This window comes from Cynocephalus volans, chromosome 7 (genome assembly GCF_027409185.1).
Source record: "Cynocephalus volans isolate mCynVol1 chromosome 7, mCynVol1.pri, whole genome shotgun sequence".
NCBI lineage: Eukaryota > Metazoa > Chordata > Mammalia > Dermoptera > Cynocephalidae > Cynocephalus > Cynocephalus volans.
In genome coordinates, this window is record NC_084466.1 from 151,984,286 (window position 1) to 151,998,279 (window position 13,994).

General features: G+C 48.4%; 1 protein-coding gene across 1 annotated transcript in view; it reads left to right on the top strand.

Annotated features, from left to right (window-relative positions):
- Nucleotides 1-13,994, top strand: part of HTRA1 (HtrA serine peptidase 1) — a 49,992-nt gene that overhangs the window by 21,845 nt on the left and 14,153 nt on the right. Inside the window, exons 2-3 of the mRNA XM_063102794.1 lie at nt 2,694-2,793; nt 3,198-3,402. Of these exons, the coding sequence (XP_062958864.1) occupies nt 2,694-2,793; nt 3,198-3,402 (305 nt within the window). The remainder of the gene's footprint in view (nt 1-2,693; nt 2,794-3,197; nt 3,403-13,994) is intronic.

A 13,994-nucleotide genomic window follows, 5' to 3' on the forward strand; every position in this document is an offset into this window, starting at 1 on the left:
GTCTCTGGGGGAGCTGGCCTTGCTGGAGTTAAACCTTCTGTGGCCTTTCCCCGGGAAGTTGGTCTGAGGAAACCCAGATGCATTTGTTTGCAGCTGTCTCTGGGTGATGTTTGCTCTTCTGTGTTCAGAAGGAATGTTTCCATCTCCTTATTTACATCTCCTGTTGGAGTGCTCAGGGAGAAACACCAATTAATCACGAGTACCTGGAAACCTGGGAGGGTAGCAGACATGGATGGTTCCAGTATTGAAGTGGGAAAGTTGTGGATTTGGTGAAACTGAGGGGTTGGGAGGGCTTGCCCAGATTTTCCTCTTATTTATATACTCTCTATTAAAACAATTTAGTGTCCATGGAGAAGTCACTTAAAGTCTGTGAGCCTCAGTTTCCCCAAATATAATGTGGGAACAGTATTTGATTTCCCTGTCCCAAATAAGGTAGAAAAAATTAAAATAAGGTAGCATGTGAAAGGCTCTTGAAAGCAAAAATAATAAAATGATGCTGTCATGAATTTATTTTCCCTGTTAGTTGCAGAACTTTGTCTGCACCTAAGAAAATCATGCTTTGCCAGAAGAGGTGAGATTACCACCTTGAAAGAAAGCAGCTTAGAGCCTGGGAGTCAGGACAGAGAGGGGCCTTTGTTCCTAGATCCTCTCTCCCTTCCATGGAGGAAAGCATGGGAGAGGCAGCTGGTCCCCGAGATGCCCTGTGCCCAGCAGTGTCAGCTTGGGTTTCTGTGGTCCCTGGTGGCACAGGGGGCAGGGACTGAGGGAACAATCTGTAGATGCTCTGGTGCTGCCCGAGGAGCCTCTGGATGCGCAGCTGCTATGGTCACGAGAGGCTTGGAGCGCTCTGAGCTTTTACTACAGAGTAGAGCCAGGAGTGGCTGCTCCCCCACTGCAAGGTGGCATGTGTGCTTATATATGTATGTGGGCGTGTGAGCATGTACGTGTGTGCTTGTGCCCAATCCCAAATTCCACCTGTATGAGTGTATGGGTGTGTGATGAGTGTTAGTACACATGTGTATTTGTATGTCTGTAAGTATATGTATGTGTGATAATGTGTGTAGGTGAGTGTAAGTCTACGAGTTTGTGTGTGTCTGCATGCGTGCATGCTCATGAGTGTGACAGCATGTGTATGCATGGTTTGTGTGTGTGTCTTTGTATGTATGTGTGTGCACGCATGTGTGGGTATGTGTATGTGTGTTGGGAACGGGTGCACAGGCCCTTTGGTAAATGAGGGACAGGTTTGCAGGCTAGTGGTTTCCTTTTAATCTGCAGGCTCATGCTGTGAATCCTGCTGAGAGAACTGTAACTGGGTTTGGGGATCAAAAGGTTGGGAGTAGACTAGTGCTTTTTAGACCATCTATGGTGAAGGAACAGGCTTCTTTTCCTTTTTTCCGTCATGGATTAATACTTTTGTAAAATATGCTAAAAACGAATTACTACCAAATGCTATGAAAAGTATGCAAAATACAAACCCCAGTTTTTAATTTTTTGATGCAACAGGCATAAGATTCCTCTGTGAATTGCTCTTAAGGCTTCCAAACCCTTCCTTTCGCTTTGTAGGGAGCGGCTGGCAGAGCAGCCCAGTGTCTGGAACCTGCTGGTGCAATGCTGAGCTAGACTGAGGGCTGCAGGAAGGGGTGCGTGGGCTCCCAGCTGCAGACCAGTGGAACCCCTCTGTCCTGCTTCAGCAGAGAGACTTGGTAAGGGACAGCAGCAGGTGGCATGGATTTGGGTCTGGAGTAACAGGCTCAGGTTGCACTTCCAGGGCCTCACTGCCCCTGTCACCACCCATGCCAGCAAAATGGGTGTCCTGGGACCCCAAGTTTCAAGCATCTCCTTGCTGAATCACATGCCTTGGGGGTGGACATCTGGTTTGTGGAAACTAACTTTTTGCCTTGCTAGTGAGAACCCTAGGTCAGGATGTTTGGTAGTTTTGCGTGAAAGTAGCTTTGAAAATGCCTACCACGTGAGGGCAGGGGGGGCACTATAGTATATATGTTTATATAGGACATTATGGTGGTTTGATTTTTCTCTTTTTTCCCCCCAACAGTATCAAGGCACCTCTTGTGCCTTTTGGCTTGGGATCTCTGGGCAGGGCTGGAATGGGAGGCTAAGGCTTGGTGGAAAACTGGGGACAGATGGTGGCCTCTGCTCGCTGTGGGATATCTGTGGGAGGGACGGGAGTTGCTCTTTACCTTTGTGTTTTTTTCATAATAGTCCTAAATCTGCATGTCTGATGGGCCTCTCGTCCAAATCAGCGTCCACCCTCCCCTCAATTCTGGCATAGTGCTGAAGACGGTTGCTGCTCAGTGGTGCTGGGCAGCTGGGGGACAGTAACTCCAAGGCGAAATGACCCTTGGGCGGCCAACTTTTTGGAATAGCTGGTGGGAGTTGAACTATTTGCTGGTGACTCCAGATCAATGTTTTTGTAGTGAAACTATTGAGAGGAAAGAAAGCAAGCTAGGAGGTTACCTTCAGTGCATTCTGCTGCCTGATCTGAGCAGGCCTTTCCTTGACAGCTGGAGGGAGCTTTGCAACCGAGCCCAGTTTTGGAGTATGGTGCTGCCCTCTGCTCCAGATTTCCAAAGACGGGGCGTGCATCTCAGCTCCCTCTAACCCGTGCCTTTCTCAGGCGACCACAGCACAAAGCCGAGTATACTGAAGTGTCCTGTCTTTGCTTCTGTTCCCAGGGCAAGAAGATCCCAACAGTTTGCGCCATAAATATAACTTTATTGCTGACGTTGTGGAGAAGATCGCCCCTGCCGTGGTTCACATCGAATTGTTTCGCAAGTAAAGGTTTTCCTTTTTTCTATAACCTCAGAAGCTTTCATCAGAGCTGTTTTTGAGACACGCATTTAAAGTGTCAAAGTGTCACTGAATATATCCGTTCATTAAGATAAGTGTTTCTTCCTTAGGACATTTTCCTGTTTGGCTATACAGATCTACACTTTTCACCCTTCTAGATATCTTAAGAATCTCTGGCTCTCAAGAATATTTAAGGATATTTTCTAAGTGGAATTTTTTGATGCATGCAAAAATTGGCATAACATTTAGTTTTTTTTTTAAATGTTAAACCCATATGTAAAGTAACAATTGCTAGATGTGTGTTGCTGTTGCAGAACTGGTTGATCAATGTGTTGAAGTGTTCATTTTAAGGTGTTTCAAGCTTAACTGTGTACTTTTTTGGGTTCCAGGCTTCCTTTTTCTAAGAGGGAGGTGCCAGTGGCTAGCGGGTCTGGGTTTATCGTATCAGAAGACGGACTGATCGTGACAAATGCCCACGTGGTGACCAACAAGCACCGGGTCAAAGTCGAGCTGAAGAACGGTGCCACCTATGAAGCGAAGATCAAGGATGTGGATGAGAAGGCAGACATTGCCCTCATCAAAATTGATCACCAGGTGAGTCTTCCAGTGCCTCTAAGTGTTTTTCTACCTGCAGAGCTGAGTTCTCAGACACCCAGGCCAAAAAGTTGGCAACACCTGGAAATGGCAAAGCCACCAGAGCTCTCTGATGTCATGAGATTCCCAGGGAGAGAGCTGAAGCCGGTCTGAACCAGTCAAGTCTGCACCAAAGGAGGGCCTTGCAGAGCTGCTGAGCATGGCCTGGGGGAGGGGTCAGGGAAGCTAATGCAAGAAGCTGCTGTCACGTCAGAGGTGTTTACAATAGCGTTTTAAGTGTTTTTAAAAAGAAGCAATGGGTTTGTAAGAAATTAGGAGGTCAGTGGTGAGAATTCAGTCTCTCTCCCTTCTTGATCCTGAGGCAACTGTTGTTACAGATTTTTGTTCATCCTCCGGATAAGCTGTGTGTTCACAGTGTACATAGAATGTACTGGGTTTTAGATTGAGCCATTCTTAACATGTAAACAGCTGCTTTGAAAACAAATAGGTCTCCCAAATCAGGTGTTTTGCAGGAATACTAGATGTGTTTTACTCTTCAAGTTTTGGAAACCTTGAATTAAGACGAAACTAATGGATTTCTTCTTTACAGGACTTCTCAGAGCCTTTAATGTACTAATATGCACATGGCTCACCTAGAAAAGGGTGTAGACTGCAATATTTGCCCAAATTATAATTATCTGAGTATACAACTTTTTGGGGGTGGGAGTTGTGTGCAAAACTGAGACATAGTGAACTCAATTTGGGAAATACTGTGTTTGAGAATGCTTTTTTCTATTTATATTCTCCTTGTAACCATTTTTACTACGTTAATTTGTCTAGCAAAGTCTTCATGCTTGAAACTGAATGCAGTTCTTATTGGATCATCAAAGATTCCCACTTGTGGTCACATCATTGGTTGTGGAGGTTTAGTTTGCCGTGTGGCGTGTACAGTGAGATTGCATTCTCTGGGTTCTTCGCATTCTTATAATTTTGCAGACTTTAGATGGGAGGAAGAGCAGGGTAGGTGGGAATCCTGTTGCTGACCAAGGGAAAGACCAGAGACCGGGAGACTGGAGGGGTCTTTGTGTCCAAATGTTTGTCTGCGTCACATTCCCTGGAAGTCCGCTGCAAAGTCACACAAGGGTCGCATTATGCAGGCTGTGTTTCTGTGCTGTTTGACAGCATGCTAGATACACCTCCTCCTGGAAACAGCTGTGTGTGTTTGGGCAGTAGGATTCTGGATTTTTTTTTTTTTTTTAACATACAAGGTTGCTGCTCCAGCCCAGGCTCCTGCACAGCCAGTCTTTCAGAGAACCACCGGCTAACTCACTTATACCACCCCTCCTCCACATCCTTGACCCACTCCGTGGCTGTATAGCCAGGCACAGGCTGAAGAAGCTTGGAGTAGATACAGGCTTTGTGCCAGATGTGGGTGACTGCCTTTTAGTGAGGTTACAATTGTGTGTTATTTTTATTAGTTTACTGTGGAATTTCTAGCAACCATGAATCTTTTAAAAAGTGTTTATTGGTCACAAGATAATTGGGCCAGGCATTGCCTTTATCTCTAACTTTCACCTAATCTGCAAGACAGCTGTGTTATTCATCGTCTAGAGGAAGAAATGGGGGCTCAGAGAACTTAAGTAACCTGTCTGAAGCCACACAGCTACACCTGTTTACCCCAGCCTCCTAAGCCAGGCAGGCTGCTGTTCCCGAAGTGCCTAAGCCCATGGCCAGCCATTATTGGAGGGATGGAGCCTGGCCTTTTGGTGTGATGGGACAGCTTGACCTTAAATAACCTAGAGGAAAGCTGGTGCATCCTCGTTTAGGAACACACTGCTAGAAAGGTGTCCAGGATGTGGTAGTCTCTCCGGAAGGAGGCCTGCCAGAATAGCACAGCCTGTGGCCACATGCGGACTTTTCAGCTCCCCAGGCCCTTGGGAGGTAGCCAGCAGTGGGGGACGTGGGCTGGCTGCCGGAGAGCGCTGGCCTGGCGTGGTGTGATGTGCTGCCCCCGTCGAGGAGTGTCACAATCGGAATGCGTGGGCACATAGCGTGCAACTGCTTCTGGCTGGGGATATTCTTTTTGGCTTTTGAGCCAAGGCAGAGATGATCTTTGTGTCATTCCTGGCATGTCCAGGCAAGATGTGGATGTTCTTAGTAGACAAGCTCTGCAGAGAGTTTCTGACTCTCCTGGAGTCTGGCTATTCAGCCAGGAGTGTGCTATTTGACGTGTGCTTCAAGCCCCCAAACAAGGGTGCTTGAATGTTTAAAGCTGGACTGATGTGGCTTTTCAAAATGGAACCGGAAATGAAAGGATATTAAATTGCAGACGCCCACAGAAAAGAGTGGTTTCCACTGACTGACTAAACTTTTTTTTTTTTTTTTTTTTTTGCTGATAGTTGTTGAAAGTAGGGAGAGTAAAAACATCTCTTCCAGCTCTTTCTCCTTTGTTCCCTTGTTTTGATGATGAGTTATTTGGGAGGAGGGTCTGGAAGTTTGGAAGGAGCCTGCCACCCAGGCGAATACAAGCGCAAAACTCATGCCTCAGCATGTGATTTAATGAGCATGTGGTGGGCAGTGGAGGGGCCTTCTCAGGGGCAACAGAAAAAAAGGAGCATTAGGAAAACCCACAGAAGGCAGAACAGAACCAACAAAAATTGGGCTGGGGAATGAAAATCCCTCCAAAAGGCAGCTCGTCATGTGGGCCCAGCCTCCGCAGGGCCATTTAAGAACAACCTGATGAAGCTGCATGAATGCCTGCCACGTCCCTGGGCCCAGTGCCTAACTGGGTGGCTCAGAATCTGGGCCCAGTCCCGCCCCCAGCATCACAATTGTGCGTGGAGGGTTCTCCATTACTCAGACTGCCCCCGTCCTTCCTGAAGGTGGTATTCTTGACCTTTGTAATGAGGTGGAAGTTACTGTGGACATCTGCTGTCAGTATCCACTTGACATTCACCTACCCCCATTTTCTGGGAGCAACAGCTGGCATTTCCTTTGGGGATCTACATCTTCCCCTGTCGGACTGCCTAGGTAGGACTGATGGTCAAAGTGCCCCACCCATCGTGGCCGAGGAGTAGACCCCTGACCAGTTAGGGCAAGCAGATGCTGCCCTTAGGCCCACGGACTGCAGCTGGATGGTACCTACAGAAGGACTAGGGTGGGTGGAGCTGCTGTGGCCCCTGCTGCTGAGACCCTGCCTGAGTTCTGCTTTTCCTCCCATTCTTGGAGCTCCCCTAACATCTCCAGTGATGTTTCTGGGCTTGTGACCAAAGGACTGTTTCTCTGCTTCTTCCTGCTGAGCAGACACGTGTGCACTCACTTTGTCTGCTGGGTTTTAAGACCCAGGAGAACTTTTGAGAGGAGGCTTACTGAGTGGTTCCCTCTTGCCTGGTCTGCTGCCTCCCCTGAGCTGGAGGACAGTGGGTGTCCCCCTGCAGGCCTGTCCCCTGACCCGGCTAGACACCCTTTATGTTCTTCTGTCCTAGATTTGATACTCGGGGCCAGCACTGGTCTGGAGAGGGAATGCCAGCTGCAGGAAGTAGGGACAGCGCGCATATAAACATTTTAATAGAAAGCAGCTTTGAGGGCAAACTAGTTCAGCTTCAGATGCAGACTGTTTCCAAATGTGTTTAATGTGAGCCACTCACTGCCTGTGTGTGCAGAATATTTTTCACTTTCATCCAGTGGCAGCCTTTTGTCTGTGCAGTTTTTATTTCCTGAGCAGTTCAGAAGCAGAGAGGGGGTGGGGTGGGGGAAGGGAGAGAGAGATGTAAAAGAGAAAGAGCTATTTGTTTTTAGGCCAGAGTACAGGGCAGAAATACTGGGATGTCCTCAAGAAGGTAGGAGGGGAAAGTTACTTTTGTTACAGCTGTTTTTTCCAGCATTGCTGATTAAGGATCTTAGAGAAAAGCATCTTTCAGATCAGGTCCCATTCATCCTATATAAAAGCCTTTCCAGATATCCCACTGTTCGGACAAAGAGATGACTCCTTACCAGGGCCTCGAAGGCCCATCCTGGCTGGGTGCGCCCCTCCTTCCCCCGTCCCAACCTCCCCTCCTACCGCCACCCCTCACCCACCCTGCCCAGCCGCCCCCTACGAGCCAGGGCTGTTTCCCTGGGGCCTTGGCCAATCCCTTCCCCTGGGGTGTCTGCCTCCAGCCCCCCACTCAGCTGACCTTGTCCTTCAGGTCTCCATTAAATCCTGCCTTACGCGTCCCTCTCCTGACCCGCACACATAACCCAGAGATGATAATGTCCCACTGTCCATTTCCCCTCCTCGTGTCTTGGTCACAGTTTATGGCCGCCTCATCTGTTGGCTGGTTGAAGTTCAGCTGTGCTGCTAGGCCGTGAGGGACACACCTGCGCTTTTCACTGTCAGGTGCCAGGTGCACAGCGACAGTAGCCTGAGTGTGACGCTCAGAGCTGTGCACTCGGAAGGAAGCCAGGCCAGCTGCTTCGTGGAAAGCAGAGTGGGGAAGGCCCCGGGGGCTCCTGCCTGAGCTTCTCCCCCATTTTCAGATGAGAGGTGATCGTGCAGAGGGCTGGTGCCGACACCCGTCTCTTCCCCTGCCTGACTGCCTGGATGGAGTTTGGGGCTATGGTAGGTCTGTGGTCTTTGGAAACTCAAAGCACTGGTTAGGCAGTGAGGTTTCCTGTGGGTGCTTTTCCCTGACGCCGGCAACCAGGTAAATATTTGGAAACAGCCTCGTGGAGGCTTGTGAGGTGGTTTTCTCCCCGCTCTGTCCCCCTTTGGGCCAGCTGGCACCCACAGATGTGTGTGAAGTGGCGGAAGAGTGAAACTGCTGGGTTCTGGAGCTGCTCTGTTTGCAGAGGGTCTTTTTCCTGCTGAGCTTGCTGATGGCGCAGGAAGGCTGACATCCCTGATCTTTGTGAGGTTCAGAGCAGGGTCACTTGGGGGGTGGGGGGGCCGGCCTTCCATGCACAAGTCCCAGGAGCTGCTGAGCAGATGCTGGGCCTCCCCAGGGAGGAGGCGATGGCCAGGGAGGGGACGGGCGTGTGCTCAGCGTGACTCATGCGGGTCCTCCTCAGGCAACCTGACTGTCAGACGCGCTGACCACGGCACAGGAGTGTGTCCAAAAGTGGATCAGATAACACAGAGGCTGTCCTGGAATCACTTCTCATCTTCTGGAGTCTGTCAGTCACTCTCGTAAAGCCACTGGGAGCCTGGAATGCAGACTGCTCTGCCATAGTTACCCTCTTATTTTGGTTCTGTGTTTTTCCATGTTGGATTCTTTCCCCCCCACTCCCTCTGTACTGGTCTTTTTGTGGTCTCTCTTCTTTTTCTCCCAGAACTCAGAGGGCTACCACTGCATTTGCTAAAGACACCACAGACCCGATTGACGTCATGAGGCTTCTATTACCATATTGATTTTTACCACTTTTAGGGGGTGGGGATCAATATTTCATCAGGTAATGTAAATCCAGACAGTGCAGTGGAAGCTGGCTCTTACTCCTCTGCATCAGCCTTCTGATGGGGACGTGTCCCCTTACTGTCCCGGTTGCAGCTCCTTTTGGTATGTGAAAACGTTTCTATTCTCCAAACTCTCAAAACTGGAGCCCTTGTGTGTTCTCTGGCCCCATTTCAAGAACTTAGTTGATTGTTAAGGAAATTCTTTGGCTATATTTTTCTCTTAATATGGTAATGCCTTTTTTCACTTTGGCACTGTCTTTTCAGTGAATTGGAGTAAGCCTATTATTTATGGTTCTGACAAGGCAGTTCCCAGGTTGTTGGGACTGAATTTGTAGGTGCCCCATTGGGAAAGTTTCCTGTCCTCTTCACTGAGGGGGGATGTAAACTGGTTCCACTTAACAGTTTAATTAGTATGTGACACTGTGTTAGAGTCCAAGGTTGGCCAATTATATATAGCCCATAGTCCACATCTGGCCCTCCATCTGTTTTTGTAAATAAAGTTTTATTGGAGCACAGCTATGTTCATTTATTTCCGTAGAGTCTATGGCTGCTTTTGCCCTGCAACAGCAGAGTCAAATGGTTGGGATAGAGGCCATATGGCTCGTGAAGCCAAAAATATTTACTTTTTGGCCCTTCACAGAAAAAATTTGCCGACCCCAGTGGTAGATGGTTAATGCTTGTCCTAGATGAGGTGACAGTGGCTTGGAGGTAGACATGCTCATGAGAACCAAGTGAGTGAAACATGAAGTGACCAGGGAGAACAGGAACAGGGAAGCTGATTTCCTTCGCACTTTCTTGTGGGGAAGATTTTGCTTCTTTGCTGAAGATGAAGCTTTGGTTTTGCCAGATTGTCTTAGTCTTTTGTGTTGTTATCACAGAATACCACAGACTGGGTAAGATATAAAGAAAAGAACTTTATTTCTCACAGTTCTGGAGGCTGATAAGTTCAGTATCAAGGTGCCCGCCTCTGGCGAGAGCCTTCCTGCTGCCTCATCCCATGGTGGGAGGTGGAAGGTCAAGGGAGCTTGAGAGGGGATGGGGAAGGGGCTGGAATCACCTTTCGTCAGGAACCCACTCCCCCAGGAACTCACCCATTCCCTCTGCAACAGCATGAATCCACTCATGAAGGCAGAGCCCTCAGGGCCTAATCACCTCTTGAAGGTCCCACCTCTCAACACTGTCACATCGAGCATTAAAGTTTCCAACACATGGACTTTGGGGGACGCATTCAAGCCACAGCACAGACTAAGCAGAGAGAGGCCTTGCTTTTGCCCATTTCTGTGTGATCTCAGTAGAAAGAAGTTTATCAGAATTCCAAGAAATTTTGCAAATCATTATCCAATGTTAATATGCTAAGGGATCTTTTAAGGTCAGGTTTGTTCATTCTTTCAGTTATTCCGTGTTCATTTACTGGTTTCATGAATGTTTACTGAGCATCTGTCTTGACTAAACCCTCCATTAGGTACCGAGGATGCAAAACCGGTGGGGAAGATCCGTGGAGCTCCAGATCAAGCGTGGGAAACAGATGAAGTGTAATCATATGGCGATAAGTACAGTAAAGGAAGCAAACAGAAGAAGGGGTAGCAGGCATCAGGGGCTGGGAGACCTCCCTAGAGAGTGTAGGCAGGGGAGCCTAGCTGGGGAGGTGACATCCTGGCTCAGATGAGGACAGAGAGAGGGGGACAACTGGGGGACAAGAGTTGTGAGTGGAATTGTTTCGTTTTCCTTTTCTGCCCAGCCTGGAGAATCTGGATCTCAGATCAAGTGCAAACTGTTATTTCCCAGTGAATTTATTAGAACCCTACAGATCACAAGCCAGTATTTCTAATTAGCTAGCTGGTCTCTCTGCAGATTACCTCTACATTTCTTACTGGCCTTGGTTCTCTGGGGTTCATATTCTGGAAAGCTCCAGTGTCTTGTTGTAGTCAATCTCCCAAGAGTCTGAAAATACAAAGGCTCATAATGATCTGGCCACATCTGGCAGGAGATATGCAGTTTTCCATAACTGGTTTCCTAAAACCATCCAGGCCACTTTCTGTGGCAAGGGAGAAATAAGACCTTCTGGTGAATCTAGGACAGATTATTCTAATAAACCTGCTAATTAACAAGTCACTTTTGTTAAAAAAGGCACTAGGATCTGATGACAGGGACACGTGACTCATGGGATTTTCATCTTTGCTTTTTCTGCCAGGCAGCTCACAGAATCCATTGGCCCTGTGGTTAGAATTTTTTCTGTGCTCTCATCTTATGCCATGAATATATATTTAGTTAATCTGTTATAATGTGCCCTATGCCGTTGACCGTCTCAAATTATTTTTATGCAGAGGAGGTTATCCATATCTAAAACATTTGCAAATAAATTTGGAAAGAATGATATACATCTTGGGCAGCTTCCCTGCAGAGAGGGCCTACACAGGCTCTAGGTGGTCACGGGTTATAAGGAGGCAGGGCGCCTTCGGTTCAGTTCCACAGACACTGAGGGGCTGCTGTGCTGGACGCTGAACCTACCATACAGAGTCGCACCATAGCGCTTTATTACCACGTAGAGCTGGTGGATATTAGCTGTTCCCTCTGCCTCCCTGAGCCCTTGCAGCTTTAGACGGCTGAAAGCCAGGCCACGTCCAGAGTCAGTTACCCAGGCTGAAATGCCAAGCCTTGGCTAACCCCAGTCATTACCCAACTTTAAGATCCCGATGGGTCTTTTAAGATCTTGTTTGTTCTTTCTTTCATTGATTCACTTAGTCATTCATTGATTTTTGTAAATATTTATTGAGCATCTGCCATGGCCAAACGCTGTTGTAGCAGCATCGGCCACGCTGAGGTCAGTGGATAGAAGTGGATGGATCAGAGGGGACGACGTAGGAGGAAGACAAGAGTGAGACTTGACCAGGACAATGCTTCTCCTCCTCTGAATGCATTGTCGACATTTTGTGGTTAAAACAACAAGAGTAAGGGAGTGTTTGAGATGGCAGACATTTCTTGACACAGCTTTTAGGAGACTAAACATTATGGTGGTGTCCATAAACAGAGAGGGGGAAGGTGGTTTCACTTACTCGCGCTCTCTCTCTGTTTTTGCACAGCACCCTCTGTTCCCTTTCTTCTTCTCTCTCTTTCCCTCTGTCTCCCCCTGCTTCTCCTGTCTGTCCCGCTCTACCATCCTCCTGTCCGTCCTGCTCTTCTACTCCCATCCCTCAGCAGCAGTAACAACATGTTGGTTGTGGAAACAGTTGACGGTGACTTGATCACTGCGTTCTCCTGAGTCCGCACATGTTGGTGATCTCAGTGCCCATGTAGCAGATCCTTCCTGCCTTAGTCCATTTTCTGTTGCTTATAACAGAATACCTGAAACCGGGTCATCTATAAAGAAGTGGAATTTGTTTCTTACAGATCTGGAGGTTCGGAAACCTGAGGTCAAGGGGTTATGTCTAGTGAGGGCCTCCTTCCTCGTGGGGACTCTGCAGAATTCTGGGGAGGCCCAGAGTATCACGTGGCGAGAGGTCTGAATGTGCTCACGTGTTCTGTTCCCTTCCTCGTAAAGCCACCAGTCCACTCCCATGATTACCCATTCATGAGCGCGTAGACCTCATGATCCAGTCGCCCCTTAAAGGCCCTGCCTTTCAAGTAACATAGTCAGATTTCCCACTCTCTCAATACTGTTACAATGGAGATGAAGTTTCAACATGAACTTTGGAGGGGACAGACATTCAAACCATAGCACTGCTCCGGCCTCTTGACTCCTTGGTCTTGCCCCTCTGCTCACCGCAGCCACCCTTCCTGACCTTGTCATCACTGATAACCTCCACTGTCTCTAATCCGAATCCCAAGCATCTCACTCTTGGCCCACCACCTCCTTCTCTGGCAGGGCTGGCTTCATGGGCCTGTGTCCTGTGCCTACAGGCCTTGTGCTCAGAAGGGCCTGTGTGCACAGACGTTGCCATCCCAATTTTATCTCTGAATTTGTGCTTTGTACGTGAAGTTGGGTGAGACAATGGAGAGTGCTCAGAGGCTTGGAGCCTTGCTCAGGCATGATTCCTCCTACTGCCTTCCCACTCCCCCGTCCCCTGGGATCTCTGGCCCGGCCTGACCTTCCCCTCCCTGTCTCTGTGCAGTGATCATTGCTTCCCTTCATCCCTGAAAGGGGTGTGGGCATGGGTGGTTCGGAGTTAGACATGCACCCCACAGCATCTCAGGCAGCACGTGGTGCAGGACTCAGGCTGACAGTGCCAGCATGTGTTCTGTGGACCATTAGGCCAGGGCAAGCCTTGCCCACCCTGATCCAGGTACCTAGTGCGTTCTGGCACAGAAGTGGCAATGCCTTGGGGTCATGCATCCTCTGTAGGTTGGAGTGGTGGGCCCTTGGAAAGGGGAGATGCCATGCGCGGTCTGGTAGCTGGCGGATGGCGCACTGAGTCATGAGGCCCCTGGGTGTCCGCACTCCCTGCTTTGTGAATGTCTTTGCTCCCGAAGGACTAGGACAACTAGCAAATAAAAACTTCATGATAGACTGAGAGAGGGAATACGGAAGGAAGGAAAAAGTTATATATTAGTACCTTTAATGACACCTTTTAATCCACTTTACGAAAAAGGACCTGCATTTTTTAATTTAATTTTATTTATTTTTTTTATTTTTGGTACTGGGCCCTGAAAATTTTGTAGCTGGTCCTGCCCCTAAATAGCCCACCTCAGCCAATCTTCGGTTCATGTGCGTCCACAGTCCACTGACCCACTGCCTTTCCCTGCCCCTCACCTGCTCTTGGCTCACTTCCCTCTTTACCCAGATTGGCTCACTCGCTCTCAAGCAACTCTTTAGATACTAACATCCCCCTAAATGACACTTCTCCAGCCTAGTGTGTTTTTCCTCTTGGGGCATGCAAGTTCTAAGGCACTGCTTCTTGCTGGGTATGGGGGACATGCTATTTTCTCCATTGCATATTTTTTAAAGAAAATGAAAGGTTAGCATAACTGTTTCCAGAAGGCACGTTGAATCACTCAGTTGAGTTGCAGCCAGTTGCTGCAACATGAGCCTTTGAAGCAAACTTCAGCCAACACAGGGCCAGCTTGGAAGCTGCTGAGAATGACTGTGTTGGGCAGCTAGTGCATGCAGGGGATTCTGCAGATTCAGCAACAAAATGTTTTTATAACTCACAGGCACTTTGTACTTTTCAAAGGAGAGAAAGAAGTA